This window comes from Alosa alosa, chromosome 15 (assembly GCF_017589495.1).
Source record: "Alosa alosa isolate M-15738 ecotype Scorff River chromosome 15, AALO_Geno_1.1, whole genome shotgun sequence".
Lineage (NCBI taxonomy): Eukaryota > Metazoa > Chordata > Actinopteri > Clupeiformes > Clupeidae > Alosa > Alosa alosa.
Window position 1 is genome coordinate 3,917,144 of NC_063203.1, and position 17,500 is coordinate 3,934,643.

Consider the following 17,500-nt stretch of genomic DNA (forward strand, 5'->3'; position numbering starts at 1 on the left):
ATCCATACTTAAGTGCATGCATACTCCTCCTCAAACACACACACACACACACACACACATACCCACACACACTCACACACACACACATACATGATCTCACATACAAATACACCCACACAGTGTAATTTAAACTGTCATGGTGAAGGATTTTAAGAGCCAGTTGACAAGAAACCCTAGAGTGCTTTTATATGCACCATGCTGAGGAGGATAAGAACACACTGCAGACAAGAGGAGAAGGGGTGAACATGTCCCTCGCCTGAGGATGAGTATCAGAGAAAGAGAGAGAGAGAGAGAGAGAAGTGGAGGAAAAAAAGTCATAAACATCATTGTTCTACAGAGGTAGAAGACAGGGCAACCTGTAGTGTGTGTGAGCTGCTTTTCCACTCACGTACTTCATGCATCACAGAGTATATTTGAAAGGCTGACAGGCACATGGTGCATCCACCAGCACCTTGCTGAGAGGGAGACAGACAGGCAGAGCCAGAGACAGGCCCCAATGTTTTTAGCCTGCTCTCCGCTCACTAAAAAACACATTAGTAATTGCCTGCACGCACACACTACATTAAAGGCAGAAATATGTACGGCAAAATTATTCGGAGGTGGGTGCTTAGCGTGGCCTGTAAGAAGAAAGAGAAGAAGAAAAATAAAGAAGGCAGGCGTTGCGCGCTAACGAGGTGCCACTAATGAGCTGCTCTTAACGAGCGCTGGCACCTTCCGTGGGCACGGCGGTTAAGCGCGAGTACCCACCGTGACGCTCCACTGCTGGCGCTCCTCCCGGTCGGACGGTGGCCCTCTGACCCGGTCGGTGAACCGTGCGCCGCCATGGGACCCCTGCAGACACCGGGGCCCTCACCTGTCAGGAGGAAAAGGTACAACACGCTTCCTGGCTGTTACCCCATCATAAGCACGTGCTAATGCTACAGCATTCAAATCACATGAGCTCTGCCAGAGAGACATGAGCGGCGCTGTGAGGGCGGGTGTGTTGTCCCAGCGGGAGGTCGTCAACTCACAAACACGACAAATGCCAGGGCCCAGGGGGAACACATACTGCCCAGCTTATATAAACACATGTTTAACAGGATATGAGGACGCGCACGAGAACCTCTGACCCAGATAAACATCTCGTTTACTATTCATACAGGAAGTCAAGAGATCCTGTCCTTACAGCAGAGGTGGAAGGCTTCTATCTACCCAAGCATGTTCTCATCAGTAACTGAACGTCATCGCTGATGTTGCTGCTGTGGCATAACAAGATGAGCTGCAGAGAAGTGCGTGTGATGTCACATTAATTACAGAACGTGTGTGCTGCATTCACCTGGCTGTGCGCTCATCTGTCTGAACTCCTCCTCTAGACTGGCCAGAGCCTGACGGTCATCCTCCTCCTCCTCCTCGTCCTGCTCCTCGCCGTCGCACGGCGCCTCCTGCTCCACGCTCTGCACCTCCAGGATCTCCTGAGCCGCACGAGACAGGGGCCGGGACACGCTGACGGGACGAGGAGCAAGACATGGAGTGACCCTACCTGTAGGAGAGAGAGATGGAGAGAGAAAGAGATGGATGGATTAAAAAATAGATAGAGATAGATAGGGATAGATAGATAGATAGATAAATAGATAGATAGAAAGATGGAGAAAGAGAGACAGAGAGATTGAGAGAGAGAGAGTGTGTGTGGGAGATACTGTAGAGAGAGAGAGAGCGAGATTAAAAAATAGATACAGAAAAAATTAATAGATAGATAGACAGAGTGAGACAGAGAGACAGGGAGAAAATGAAGAGGGAAGTGAATGAGGGGACAGACTGAGAGAGACAACAGTCACTAAGAGAGGCACTCAAGTTTGAAACAAATTCCCTGAGATGGAGACTGGTTAGAAGACAGATGGGGAATCAGGCGGTCAGGGAGCAGAGGGGGGCTGTCATCTGTGTCCATCGAGTGAGAGGCAGCAGTGATGTGATGAAGAGATGGATGACCGTGATGAGGGTCAGATCGAGAGCAGTGGGAGAGGCGACGCCGCAGCAAATTGAAAGACGAGAACTCACACTCTTCTGTTCGCTTTGGCACCTGAAAATCATCTGCCTCCAGACAAGGCCGCACTTCATGCCACAGTTATATGACTTTCCCCTGTTGTACTCAAAACTATGAATTAAACAACAGTTTGCAGAAGAAAATAATTTCTTGAAATAAACACAGGAGAGTAATGGAGGAAAAACTGACAAGAAACACTATTACTATCTAGTCTTGTCACACTCTCTCGTTTGCTTTGCGCTCAACACAACCTGAAGCTTCTCCAGTTCAAGCCCCAAATCAGCACCTGTCAGCCGGGCTATTCCGGCACTTTCCGTCTCCACTCTTCATGTACTCTGACTCATGATCATCTTCTCCCCTATTTGGCCCCGAGCTACGGCTGAGGGCTTTGATGAGGTTCCCATGACAGCACGGCGCACACACTACTCTCTCAAACAAACCTGCCCTCTCCTCCCATTCATCCAGTGTGCTGCCAGCCACACACATACACACACAGACACAGACACAGACAGACACATAACACACACACACACACACACACACACACACACACACACACACACACACACACACACACACACACACACACACACACACACACACACACACACAATCATGCCCTCACAATGGACGAGGGGAGTTTTCACCTGCTCCCCATTTCAGCAGTGGCTACTCAACGTGAGGAGAAGGCAGGAGACTAGCCCCTGCTATCCGCCCTCAACTTAAACAGCCAGCAGATCACAGGCTTGGACACGGCCGGCCTGTGAGACAGATGAAAGATTCAGAGGTTCACGCTGGCGGTGCCCTCTCCACACAGCGATCTGTTTTCTCTTTTTTTGTAGTACTAATAGTTCTTTTCTTTTCTTTTCTCTCGGTAACTGGACAGAGAGGGATGGAGGGGCCGGCACGCTGAGAGAGAGAGAGGAGGGAATTAGAGCAGGCTCAGAGGCGCCTATCTGGGGAGTTCATCTGATCCAAACTGCCCCTCACACACACACACACACTCACACACCAGAGCCCGGGGCCCTCACTGTGTGTGTGTGTGTGTGTGTGTGTGCATGTGATGAAGATAAGTTGCTGGGCTCCTGCAGAAGCCAGTGGCTCTGATTAAAGATGGGGCCACAGAGGAGCCTGAGTCATCCTCCACACACACACACACACACACACACACACACACACACACAGACACACACACAGACACACACAGACACACACACACACACACACACACACACACACACAGAGAGAAACACACACACACACACACACACACACACACACAGACACACACACACACACACACACACCCTTCTGTGCTCAGGGCGAGAGGGCGGCCAGGTCCTCTAATTAATATAATCCAATTAGACAATTAGAGGCTCTACTGCATGCACCCAGCATCTGCATGAAAGGGATTGGTCTCAGACAGAGAGAGAGAGGAGAGAGAGAGAGAGGGATGGAGAGGAGAGAGGGAGAGGGATGGAGAGAGGGAGAGAGAGAGGGAGAGGCAGAGAGAGAGGGATGGAGAGAGGGAGAGAGAGAGAGGGAAAGGGATGGAGAGTGGGAGAGAGAGAGGGAGAGGCAGAGAGAGAGGGATGGAGACAGGGAGAGAGAGAGAGGGAGAGGGATGGAGAGAAGCATGCTTTGGGATGTCATTGGCGAGGTGGGTGACTGTGTTAGTGTCCCGCGTGTACTGTATACTGTATGTGTCCCTCCACCTTCTCAGGGGGCTGTGAACGCCAGCTCAATCAGAGGGGCCGCACCAGGGGGTCACCAGGAGCGGCTAGCAGTCGGGACCCCAATCTCTCTCTCTCTCTCTCTCTCTCTCTGTTCTAATCTCTTTATGGAGACGGCGCTGCTTTCTGCCGAGCGGTTGCCAGGAGGACGGGCTCCTTGAGCGGCCCCAGCTTTAATTACAGGGTTAAATTGAGTTCCGCGGCCGCGCGCCTCACTAAATCACACCGCGCCCTACATTCTGCACCGGGGAGCGGAGAGAGAGAGAGAGAGAGAGGGAGAGGGAGAGAGAGAGAGAGAGAGAGAGAGAGAGAGAGAGAGAGAGAGAGAGAGAGAGAGAGAGAGAGAGAGAGAGAGAGCACCGATGGGTGGGTGGGTGGCTGGCTGGGTGCTCCTCGGCTGTTGGCTCATGTGCACGCCGTTTGTAGCAGCGGTTATTGATGTGCTTCCCTGTGGTGTGAGAAAAAATCCAGCATCCTGAGTGTGTGTTGACATGTATGTGTGTGTGTATTTATACGAGTGTGTGTGTGTGTGTGAGTATTTATATGTGTGTGTGTGTGTGTGTGTGTGCATGTTATGTGTGTGCATTTCCGTATGTGTGCTGTGTTTCTGCACGTACTGTATGTGTGCTGTCTGTTGTACTTGTAGAGGTGCCTGGTTCACACACCTCTTTAGCCACCGAGAGACAGTCTGGAAGAGCGGCCGCGTATTAAAATATTAGGCTGTGATAAATCTTGATTAAGCCCTGCCAAATGTTTGCCGTGTCCTTAGAGGAAGAGCCGGAGGTGGTGCACGGGGGGCAGAGCAGGATGGATGAGGCTCTCAGGGTGGAAATTCCCCGAGAATGAAGCCGGCCAAGAGCTCGGGGCACAGAGGAGTTAGAGGAGAGAGGAGGCTGATAGGGAGAGACAGGACCTTGAGGAAGCTGGAGACACGTCTTACAGGTCAAACACACCTCCTCCACCAGTCCAGCCTCTCTGCTCCTCACACAGTACACACACAAACAAATGTGCATGCGCTCTCTCAGATGTACACACACACACAACTGGCCCAATGTATCTACAATCCACACAAGCAAGTCCATTGACCGGTCCATTGAGAGGCTGAATAGGCTGTATGGATTATGGTTATGGTTATTGCCATTGAATTTAGCAGATGCTTTTGTCCAAAGCGACTTACAGAATATGCACATTACAGTAGCTAAGTTTTTAAAAAGTTGTTTAGTTAAGCAAATTAGTAATAATAATTTATTATGATTATTATTGTTTTATCTCATCATATGAAGGCATTTTGTATTGTATTATTATATTTTTGCTGTTGTTATTATTGTTATTTCATTGTAAAGCACTTTGGGTCAAATCTTGAAATCTTGAATGTGTGGATTGAAATGATTACAACTAGTGTTCTAGAACTCTGCCGACATCAACATTTGGAATCTTCTGAACATTCTAAGTAGCGCAAAGTAGAACACTGAGGGAGAAGTCAAGTCAGTCTGACCTGGCAACACCAGAGATAACATTGAGAGAGAGCTTTCTGCTGGCGATTCTGCACTTATTCATCAATCATCTGTTTTCATAATTGTTTGATATTGTTAATATTGTTTCCTCATCTATTACTACAAAAGGACTAAAGAGGAGTCTATTTTAAACATCTTTAGATCAAATAGAAGCCTATTTGAAGATGGAGGTGAGAGGAGAGCAGAGAGGAGAATGTGGCTGCTTCATGGAAGCCATGAGAGCCATCTTCAACTCCATCCGAGACCGGCTCAGACCAAGGAGAACCCGACAGACGACCAAGAATTATAGGATCTGTTGCACTCTGCCGTGGCCAAGATCAAGTCAGAGAAAGAGAGAAACCTGAAGAAACAACTGTCATCTGGGCTGAACACCAGGTTGCCCAAGAGAAACCGCTCGGCTAACGTTAAAATGGCTAACGTGGACACTGCTGAGAGAAGGGTGCAGGAAGTTGGAGCTCCAGGAGAACTCAAGGAAAGACTGAAGTCTCATGTACGGGCTTTTAGAGTGAGGCGTAAGCCATACTGGGTGCCCCAGAGAGGCTGGGGACAAAACAACATGAATGACATGAACACGGAGGACACTCAGGCAAGAAAGGATCTTCGGCCTACTGAACCAGCCAGTGAGAAGGTGAACGTGGAGAATACTCTGGTTGAGGAGGATCTTCAGCCTGATGAACCATTTCTTCAGCCTGCTGAGCCAGCCAGTAAGAATGCAAATTTCATAGACCTCAAACTACAAACCTATGCCCACAGTTTAGCTTTTACTGGCATAGCATTGACCATAAACTGCTTATTGGGACCCACAGTTAACCATTTTTAAACCTTTTCTAATAGGCTGGGTTATAGGCTATGGCCAGATGTGGCGGGAAATGACCGAGCAAGATGGCCCTGTGCTTTGCAGCAACATGCCCATCATACACTGTAAGTAAATGTTTTTCGTTATTACGTTATTACGTTTTATTTTAAATAGAGATCTTCATTGAAGTTGTCTTGTAGTGTAGAACTAGGCTCAATCCATATACAGGAAACCAGCATTTTGGTCATCTGCCACTGTTATTAAAGGTCCTTAAATTGCTTAAATTGACTCTGACGTTGATATTGACAAAATGCGTCCATGTCGAATGTTTGGCTCAACTGTTGTTGTTGTCACAGCCGGTTCTGGTTCCAGAGACCATTTCCCAGCTGAATGGGCCCTTGACCACCTGATGGAGGAGCAGAGGGCATCAGTGAACAAGGAGGGACCAGTCAGTGAGAGGGAAAATATGGAGGAGACTGAGGCCAAAGAGGATGTGCAGCCTGGTGAACCAGCAAGTAAGAACGCAAATAGCACAGACCTCACACTGTTAACTTATGCCCACAGTTTAGCGTTTATGGGATAGCATAGATAGACCATAAACTGCTTATTCACGTCAACAGGTAACCTTTTCAATTTCTTTCTAAAAGGCTGGGTTGTGGCCTATGGCCAGATGTGGCAGGAAATGACTGAGCAAGATGGTCCTGTGCTTTGCAGCAACATGCCCATCATATACTGTAAGTAAAACGTTTTTTGGTTATACCAAGTTAAATATTTTCGATGGAAATCTGTCATTGTTATTAAATGTCCTTAAACTGTAACTGATGCTGATATTGAGAAAATATGTTGAATGTTGCTGCATGTTTGACTCAAGTGTTGTTGTTGTTGTTGTCATAGGCTGGCTCCAGTTACCATTTCCCAACTGATTGCTTGACCTAGCAAATGATCATGGGAACACCTCTAATTAGCAAGCCTAAAATAATCTTTGTCAAATGTCATCAACGTTGGGTGACCAACCATAGCATTCAATTGGCACCAAACCAAATATAAAAACAATTGACAATAACTATAAATAATTATAATGAGAATTATAATTACTGTCTTTTTTAATCAATATCTTGTTAATGTTCCAGGGTGGATGGGCTTTGTGAACGTGAACAGTTGGGTAGTGCATGGGAAGCAGGACAGCTTTGTAGACAGCCAAGAAACATCTACTGTCAAGCAACATCTATTGTCCTTCAACTGCTCAGATGCCCTTCAACTGACCTAAATTATTACATAATTATTACATTACATAAATTTCCCTCACAGGATCAAAAGAGTATATATACTTATTATGCATTACCACTGTTATGATGTAATACATTGATATCTCATTAAGATTCTACATCAAATAAATATGTTTACATACAGATTAAACTGTCTTCAAGCATGTGTGTAAAGATGAAAAACCTACATATTAGTAGTCAATATGGTGGACGAGAGATAACTAGGAGAAAAAAATAGATCTAAGATGTCACAAGAAAGAGTCTTGGGCCTTACAGTTGTTTAAAACCTAGCAGACAGAAGATGTGCATGGTTGTGCAGCAAACTGTGTTATGTGAAATTATTGCTGTTTTTGCAGTGCACCATCATGTGCAGTAACAGCAGTGGGGTCTGTGCTCAATGTAATGCAAACTGCAATTAGAAACATGTGAATTAAAAAATTATATATTATTATTATTTTGCACAATGTTGGTCAAAGAGAATCGCTTCATTCTTGATTGTACAGAAGTGCATGATGAAAGAACAGTGGTGGAACATTTTTCCGGTAACTATACACCTCCAAACAGAAATGACACAATGTATATACTGTACTGTATGACATGACTACAGTTGTGTTGTGTAATGGTCTGATGAGCAGCTTTGCCTACGCAAAGTTGTTTCAGCATAAGCATTCGTTGATTTTGGATCAGCCGGAGCATCACTGGTACGTACCAGCAGAGTGGAGCCTGTGTGCAGCTGAGGGGGGCCGGCTGAGTGTGTGGCGTGGGCTCTGGCTCTCCAGCACGGCCAGGACCAGCTCGTCCGGTGCGCTCTCTCTCAGGCTGCTGCTGGGCCTCCAACTGAGCTGCCCTGCACACACACACACACACACACACACAAAATGTGACATTTTATACCTGCCTTTCATGTGCGTCATCGTCTCTCAGGTAGGAATTTCAAGTAAAGCGTTCACTAAATCCCTGCACAGAGTTGAGCGATATTCACATATAGGCTTACACAATATACAAATGAGGAAATGCTGCCGGAGACAGTAGGTCTGAGACCCCCCTGGAGAAGAAGGCTGTTTTGGCGGTGCTGTTTTTTCCCCCTGGCTGGATAGGACCTACAGCTCTGCCTGCTCCACTAGAGCGCAGTGTTTTGGATATTTGTTGATTTTTTGGGGGGATTCTGCACCGTGCCGGCCTGTTCTGTGAGTTCCTGCCTAGTCCTTGACCTGTTTGTTTATGCACCCTGTCCAGCCCTGACCCTCTGGGACCCAGCGGCTCCCTCCCAGCCCAGCTCACACTGATTCTGGCTTACCAACTCTGAACTGTTTCTGACTATTGATCTTTGCTTGGCTGCCCATACAAAGAATCTCATTAAACATCATTCCCTTTTCACAACATTCATTGTGTCTGCTTCTGGGCCCAATATGCATCACTTCTGGCCTCACTGGCCTTGGCACACATAGAATTTTAAAAGCTAAATACAGAGTGCATACAGTGCCTATGTGGTTGAAATGAGTTATAAGTTCACCAAGGTCCAGACCTCTGTAGATTTTTTCAGGTTCAAAATTAAAATTGGAAGCTTAATACAATGCCATGAATGATATGACACATTTTCATCCAAGTGTTTGTTATTGTCTGGGTCACTGCTGTTTTCTGTTATGAGTTTTTGGTACAGACAAGAATCTCCTTCAGCCATTAGTTTGGTGCATTCTGCACCAAGAGACTGAATCTCATTCCTCCAGATTCAGAACACAGGGCTCTGGGGAACAGTTCACTTGCACTCCAGTGCTGTTCATATTTAATGTGAAGGATGTCCGATCTAAAACCACAAGATCAATGCAGGCAGCTCCCAATTTCCCCACATCATCAAGTAGTTAGGACAGCTATGTGGCAAGTCATGAGGATACCCATGTAGTGTCTATGGTCTGCAACAAAGCTACAGATTCCTCTCACATTGCCAATTGACACAAAAGCCTTCTTGTCCAAGCACAGAGCATCATTTGGAACAGAGAGAAAAACTAATGGAGTGCAGCTTTCTATCTTTCCTTCCTTATTTGGCATTGTTGCTTGATGACATTGTTTAATAAAAGCTGCATGTTGCTTACATGTTGATGTCATACAGTAAATGGGCCATACAGTATAATCTAACAAGACACCATTAATGGGGGAAGAGGCAAATCACACACAAGTAGGAAAAGCATAGTACAATACTATATATGGCATACATGTCAAAAGTAGGGCTGCCACAATTAATTGATGTGAGGTTGACTATTAAAGTAATCTACAACTATTTTAGTAATCGTTAATTGCTTCGTGTCATTGAGGAAACTGCCTCAGAATTCTCTGATTTTGCCTCCTACCACGTACACCTGCTTTGCTTACTCCTCCATGACAGTGTACTAGATCTCTGGTGTGTGGACTAAACAAGTCATTGGACACATTCTTGGACATATTCTTGGAATTTTAACAAATCAAGAGAATTATTGACAGATTAATCTACTATGAAAATAATTGTTAGTTACAGCTCTAGTCAATATTTCTGGTGACTGGGAGTAAAAAAAAGGAAACTAAAAAAATAAAAACAACTTTTTAGATCTGTTACAGCAAAGCATTAGCATTTATCCTTAAAGCATTTTAAGGATAGCCTGATGCCAGATAGGTATCTTAATCTAAAGGTAGGCAGGAGCATTATTGCAGGGGATAGACAAGATGACAGCCTAACAGACAGGCAGGGGGAAGACTTCAATGCAAAAGTGCACACACGCACGCACGCACGCACACGCACACACACACACGCACACACACACACGCACACACGCACACACACAGGTAGACTGACAGAGTGACGGGCAGAGGACAGGAGCGCAGGCAGACAGCTGGGCAGACGTCCAGACACACAGACGTGCACTGCGTGACCACCCCACAAAGTTTGGAAGTGCACGTCTGCTTCTCGCTGTCTTTAAACGTCGGCCGTAATTAAGTGATTTTCCGACTGGCTGGACTCCTCTGCCCTTGTGCCTCCGCTGAGGAAGATGTGTGTGAGAGTGTGTGTGTGTGCGTGTGTGTGTGAGTGTGTGTGTGAGTGTGTGTGTGTGTGCACCACTGTAAGACGGCGCAATAAAACCTGTTGAATCATTACTGAAAGAAATCAAAGGCAGAACAGGAAAAAATGAAGGGAAGGAATAATGACAGAGAGAGAGAGAGAGAGAAAGAGAGAGAGAGAGAGAAAGAGAGGGAAAGAGAGAGTGCAAAAGCAAGAATAAATGGGAGCGACTGCGGAACGCCGTCAAGGAGACATTCCCTCTGCCGACCCTTTTCCCTTTCATTAAATTTGGAGGTCAGAAATGATTATGGATGGCCAGTGCCTGGGACTAATGAAGGCCCCGTCCTCCCGCACAACACAACACCATCATCGCTCTTGCTGTTTATGAACGCCTGGCCTCTCTCCACCTCACCTACGCTCAGCTGCAACGCACAACACACGACAACACCAATCGAAAGTTGGCGTGAAAGATAAAGGGAATGGTTAGCTTCAGGTTTCCCAAACAAGGTCAGCTGACCAGGACACAGGGTGAATAATAGGTAGGAGCTCAGGGTCTCCTAGGGCTGTGACCCAAAGACTGACCTGTCTCTGAAGAGCTCTCCACGTCTCTGTAAAACCCTCAGGGCCAGATGTACTAACACTTTTGCGCCCACTTCCGGCGTATTTGTTTTGCAACGTGCACGTAAAAACATGGGGAGGTACAGTATGTACAAACAGGCCGCACTAAGGAAAAAGTGCAGACTGCCTGTCGCGGGAGCTGAGAATGGCAATTTGCACTTTTCCGTGTCATGCATATGCATTCATAGGAGGGTCAGGGGAAAGTGGGAGTTTTGTGTAAAAAGGTGGGAGGAGAAGTGTAAAATGTGCCTAATTAGATATTCCCCTGTATGTACCAAAACTGCCCATGAAAGCGCACGCTCTTCAAAGACAACATAATCGCTATTCAGAGCACAAGTTTTGCGTCTTTGTACTATGTCAAAAGCAACCTTAACTTTCGTTGGCCTTTTGAATGTCTTACTTTCACGTCATCCACTTAAACTTTCCTACTTGCTAGATTTGACCAATCTTCCATAGCCTACGTGCACAAGTAGTTTGAGTAGAATTCCTGCTCTTCATTATCTCCCTGCTTGTTGACATCTTTTGATGTATTGTATTATTTCATGATTGCTAAACGTTTGATTCCTTTCAATGTTGTCATCAGTTAACTTCATTGAACTGCACTTGTGATTGAAGTATGCCGTTCAGTTGTGAACGTTCGCAAATTGCGGTAGGGCCGGAGAAAGGCGCTGATAACACTACATTACATTACATTACATTTGGCTGACACATTTTTAACCAAAGCGACTAACAACATGGTAAACAGTTTAAGTTTTAAAGTAATTCTCAACAATTTTAGGACAATTTAAAAACGGTAGAGTACAGTAAGAATAAGTGCATCATGAGTGCTGTTTTTAACAGTTACTGTATGTGTCAGTTCAAGACGGCTGGTAAGTGCTAGGATCAGCAAGACTTGTTGTGAGTGGTGCTATGAGAGGAGATGTTCTTTAAAGAGCTGGGTCTTCAGGAGTTTTTTGAAAATGGAGAGGGCTGTCCCTGCCCTTGTAGGAACTGGCAGTGTGTTCCACCAATGAGGAACAACAGATGAGAAAAATTTGGATTGGCCTGAGCGTACCGGTGGTAGAGCTAGACGTTGTTCGTCTGAGGAGCGCAGCGGTCTAGAGGTAGCGTATGTCTGTGTGAGGGCATTCAAGTAGGCGGGAGCAGAACTGGAGACTACTTTGTAGGCAAGCGTTAGAGCCTTGAATTTGATGTGGGCCATCATAGGTAGCCAGTGTAGCTGGATGAGCAGCGGGGTAACATGTGCCCTTTTGGGTTGGTTGTAGACCAGGCGCGCCGCTGCGTTCTGGATCATCTGAAGGGGTTTCACTGCGCATGCTGGGAGACTTGTGAGGAGGGCGTTGCAGTAGTCGAGTCGTGAGATGACTAATGCCTGAACCAGAAGTTGGGTAGCATCTTGAGTCAAGTAAGTCCTGATTTTCCGTACTGAGGCAACATGATCTGAGAAGGTTAGTTGGTTGTCGCGAACAACTCCTACATTTCTTGTAGTCCTGGTAGGTGAAACAGACAGGGAGTCAAATTTGATTGATAGTTGATGTCGTGGTGTATGGTAGGATTAGCTAGGAGGACCAGAAGTTCAGTCTTTGAGAGGTTCAGCTGGAGGTGGTGTGCCTTCATCCATGTAGGTATGTCTGAGAGGCAATCCGAGATCCGTGCTGAAACCAAGGGGTCATCAGGTGGAAAGGACAGATAGAGCTGTGTGTCGTCTGCATAGCAGTGGTATGAGAAGCCATGCGAACAGATAATCTGTCCCAAGGAGGTGGTGTAGATAGCAAAGAGAAGGGGGCCCAGCACTGAGCCCTGGGGGACCCCCGTGGTGAGATGGTGAGGTGCAGATAGCTGACCAAGCCATGATACGTTAAACAAGCGTCCTGTGAGGTAGGATTCAAACCAGGAGAGAGCAGAACCGGAGATTCCCATGTTAGAGAGTACAGAGAGAAGGATGCGGTGATTAACCAGGCGTCAAAGGCAGCCGATAAGTCAAGCAGAATGAGTACTGATGACCAAGCGGTCGCCCTGGCTTCTTTTAAGGCTTCTGTTACAGACAGCAGAGCCGTTTCGGTAGAGTGGCCGCTTTTGAACCCAGAAGGTTGTTTTGTGAAAGGAAGTCAGAGACCTGTCTGGAGTCTGCTCGTTCAATCAGGAGTTCAGGAGTGAGACAGGGCGGTAGTTCTCGACTTGAGCAGGGTTGAGAGAAGCTTTCAAGTCAAGTCGGCTTTTATTGTCAATTTCTTTACATGCACTGGTCATACAAAGAATTGAAATTTCGTTTCTTACTTTCCCATGCAGACATAGACATACTTTAAATACAGACATAGACATACTATAGACATAGCCATAGACAATAAACATTAAATTAAAGTGCAAGACTGAAATATAGAACATGTATGTATCAAAATAGAAATATAGGACATATATATATAAAAAAAAAAAATAGAGGTAGTTGTGTTGTATATTTATATAGTCTTAACAGTTACATGAAGTTTAAACTTGTGCTTGTGTGACCTGTATTTTTACATTGATATGCAGTATGCAGTAATTTCAAGTATATCAGGCTTGATGTGAAGCAGCAACACTGCGCAGTCACAGTGCAGTTCCACAGGGCGGTGTTGGGGGGGGGCGGGTTAGGGTAGACAGGATCCTAGTTTCCTAGGTTCCTGGCTGGCTGGTGGGTGGGGAGGCTGTCAGTGATGGGAGAGTGGGTAGAGTGTTCAGCATCCTGATTGCTTGGTGGATGAAGCTACTTGCCAGTCTGATGGTGCGGGAGCGGAGGCTCCTGTACCGCTTTCCAGAGGGCAGGAGGCTGAACAGTTCGTGTGCAGGGTGGGTTGTATCCTTGACAATCATTAGTGCTTTGCGGGTGAGGCGGGTGGTGTAAATGTCCTGCAGGGAGGGGAGTGGTGCTCCAATGATCCTCTTAGCTGTGTTAACAGTGCGCTGGAGGGTCTTCCTGTTATGATCTGTGCAGCTTCCGCCCCACACTGTGATGCTGCTGGAGACGATGCTCTCGATGGTCCCTCTGTAGAATGTAGAATTACTTTCTTAAGTAACGATGTTACCCGGGCCATTTTGAACGCTGTTGGAAATGTGCCGGAGGTTAGCGAGGCATTGATCACATGTGTGATAGCTGGTGCGATGGTCGGGCTGATGGACTGAAGTAGGCTCGTAGGTATAGGGTCCAGCGAGCATGTGGTAGGACGGCTACATGTCAGGAGTCTAGATACTTCACTCTCGGAGAGAGGCGCGAATGCTGAAAAAGATGTTCCAGCAGCCCCTAGAGGTTGTAGGAGTGCGGTATCTGAGTCTGATGCGTTGTGTGGGCATGTAGAGAATTGACTGCTGATTGCCGCCACTTTGTTTGTAAAAGATGAGGCAAGGGTATCCGCAGTAAGGCTGGATGGAGGAGGATGCAGCTGAGGGTTGAGTAGCGATTTGAAGTTTGAGAAAAGTTTTTTGAGTGTCTGTAGCGCTGTTGATTTTTGTCATTGTAGAAAGCTGTCTTAGCAGCAGTGATGCTAGCTGAGAAGGAGGTCAGGAGTGTCCGGTAGTTTTGAGGTCATCAGTTAGTTTGGATTTGTGCCATTTCCTCTCCGCGGCTCTGAGTTTGAGTGCTTTCTTGTCGGAGGGTATCATTTAGCCATGGATGAGAGTGTTTTGATCGAGCTGGCCTTGTGGTAGAGGGGCACAGCTCGTCTGAATCTGAAAGCTCAGTGTGGAGCAGAAGCGAGTCTGTGGCCTCATTAACCTCCGTGAGAGGAGAAGGTGTTGAGTGGAGGTAGAGCGGGAGGCAACCACAGAGGAAAAGTGGGTTGGGGACAGTTTCAGGATGTTCTTGGGGAACGTGACCATCGGCTGAGGAGCCGGAGGCTGTTCTGTCAGGCTGACGTTGAACTGGATGAAGAAGTGGTCAGAGAGTGGATCAGGGCCAAAAAGTACGCTGAGCCTGGGGCCTCTAAGCGGATGTTCATATCGCCGAGAACGAGAAGCGGACAGTCATGCTCAGGGATGGAGGACATAAAGTCGCCTAGTTGGCCTGGGGGCGGTAGATGACCAGCATGTAGAGTTTTGCTGGGGCGATCACTGTGATGGCATGGTATTCAAATGAGACATATTTGTTTGAAGGCAGTAGCGGGGTGAATTCCCATTTGTTGGAGATCAGCAGGCCCGTCCCACCTCCTCGTCCAGATGGGCTTAGGGGTGTGGGAGAGGGCCAGGTTAGTGGAGAGTGCAGCCGGGTGTGGCAGTGTTCTCTGGTTTGATCCAAGTCTCAGTGAGAGCAAGGGAGTTCCAACGAAAGGTGGTTGGCATAGCCAGCTATGAAGTCCGTTTTGTTGACTGCGGATTGACAGTTCCACAAGGCCATGGAGAAGGAGGTTTCTGTAGGTGAGGATCGTTTAAGTTGCTGGAGGTTAAGCAGGTTTCTGCCTCTTTTGGCATGCTGGCGTTTTCTGCGATGGTCGGTGAGAACAGGGATGGATGAACGGCACATTGTTGCCTTTTGACGGTGCCTGTGCTCGGTGAACTTGCACAGGTAAACTTGCTCGTCTTGACCGCGTCCATCTTAAACAAGGACAGCTGAAACGATGGCTGACGCTTCTGCTGACGCTTAAGCAACAGCCTCTATTGTTATGCTGACAGGAATTGCATGCAGCTGTCCTCGCGTCTCACTAATGATGAATCAGCGTAGACCGCCCTCTGACGTTCGCACAGCTTAGATTGTTCAAAAGGGTGTTAATTACTCTCAACTGAAAATCCGCTCGCTCACACCGACCGAAACTCGCAGTTTCAAGTAGCCTCCTCCCTCAGCTGTTTCCAAACGCCCAGAGTCCAATTCTAATGAATTGGAGAGGATTGGCCAATAGTAGCCTATGTGTTCTTCCTTTCTCTCTCCCAACGCACTGCAGTTGTTGAGCTACAGGTTTGATAAATACGACGTAAACTGAAGATCCACTGCATTCTGCGGTTTGGCCATGGTGCTGATAATGCTACGTTTGCAAATGTACATGTATGTACATCTGGCCCTCTGAGTCTTGTCAGTCTGTAAAGCTCTTAGAACACGTGTCAACTATGTCCTCGACTAATATAAATGCTCTTGGTTGCCTTTGCTTGGCTTTATACAGGGATAGATAGTTCAAGAGCTATCAGCAAGCGGATGTCTCTTACATAATACATCATCCATTCTGGGGCCCAACAATGACATAGCCTGTAAGAAGTGTTAAAGAATGTTCTCCTTAGAGCTACAATAGCAACTACTTGAGGCAATATTGGCCTTGTAACATTAAGACAAGTAAAGACAAAGAAGCAAAGGCTTCATATGTCTGGCCCTATCAGAAGTCAAAAAGTGAGCATCTCTGGTTTTCAATATTTTGGTTGGTGGTTTCCAAACACAAATAACTTACCCTGGTGTCATAGCTAGAAAATCAGTGATGTCCTGAAACATGGCAAAAATCTATCCCAACATCCTTCCCCTCAAGCAAACAAAACCCCAAAAAACAACAACTAACATATCCAAGAGTTGAGGTGAGAATATCAACTCAGTTACTCAGTAAAGTAAAAGTAAAAGTAAAAGAGTGACTGCAGCTTCTGGATCTTGGTAGCTAAAGCACCACCACTGACTGGCTAAACATGCGCCCTCTCTACTCCCAACAATACCCAGGACTCATTTAACAGCTCTGCAGCTGCCCCAGTCTCTGTCTCGGTGCATAATCAGGTGGGGAAGAGATGGCGGAGCTCCACTGCTCTCACATTCCCACCGCTGTCAGAGACACACACGACTTTGTTATTGTGGCAAACCACACGCAGCCGCATCCAATTCTGACACCATCTATTCCTGGCCGGGGTGATGACGGCTGTGTTTGGCGCCGGCGGCGGGAGCAGCGGGAGTGCTGATGGCGAACGCGTTCACGGCTAGTCACAGCGAGAATCCGCGCCTCGGCGAGAAGGCCCACCGACAAATGAGGACGGAAAGAGAACGAACACAGAGAGAGAACACAATTTGACCACCCTTTTCTTCCCATTTTCCTCGTATACGTACACACACACACACACACACACACACACACACACACACACACACACACACACACACACACACACACACCCATACACACACACACAATACACACACACACACACACACACACACACACCACACACACACACACACACACACACACACACACACACACAAACACACTCACACAGAGAGAGAACACAGTATGCAGCCAGTCTTAACCAGTCTGCATTCTCCTCCATTTTGATGCTTACAGCTGTGTTGACTGACTGCAGTCGTGTTACACCTCCTGACAACAACACTGAGTGCTTCATCAGACACACACGCATTCTCGGTGGGGAGATAATAGCCTCACTAGCAGAACTAGGCCTCTGAGCCTGTGTGCTCCTCAAAATGGAGTCCCATAGTGACAAAGAAGATATGGCTACACACTCCCACAACACAGCACATCCTTAATCTCACGTCCTTGCATTCCTTTCATGCTGGCTTTGGGATTTAATTGCAGGTAGTGGC

At 46.9% G+C, this 17,500-nt stretch overlaps 1 protein-coding gene and 1 long non-coding RNA gene across 2 annotated transcripts in view; one reads left to right on the plus strand and one right to left on the minus strand.

The window, feature by feature from the left end:
* The window catches only part of LOC125308762, a 21,543-nt gene that overhangs the window by 1,744 nt on the left and 2,299 nt on the right, over positions 1–17,500 (minus strand). The window contains exons 3-5 of the mRNA XM_048265352.1: positions 8,038–8,175; positions 1,316–1,519; positions 748–853 (exon numbers count right to left, since the gene is read on the minus strand). Coding sequence (XP_048121309.1) covers positions 748–853; positions 1,316–1,519; positions 8,038–8,175 — 448 coding nt within the window. The remainder of the gene's footprint in view (positions 1–747; positions 854–1,315; positions 1,520–8,037; positions 8,176–17,500) is intronic.
* On the plus strand, positions 5,906–6,796 carry LOC125308763. The gene is made up of 4 exons (XR_007195963.1): positions 5,906–5,971; positions 6,102–6,188; positions 6,420–6,578; positions 6,711–6,796. It is a non-coding gene; the product is annotated as an uncharacterized LOC125308763 (long non-coding RNA).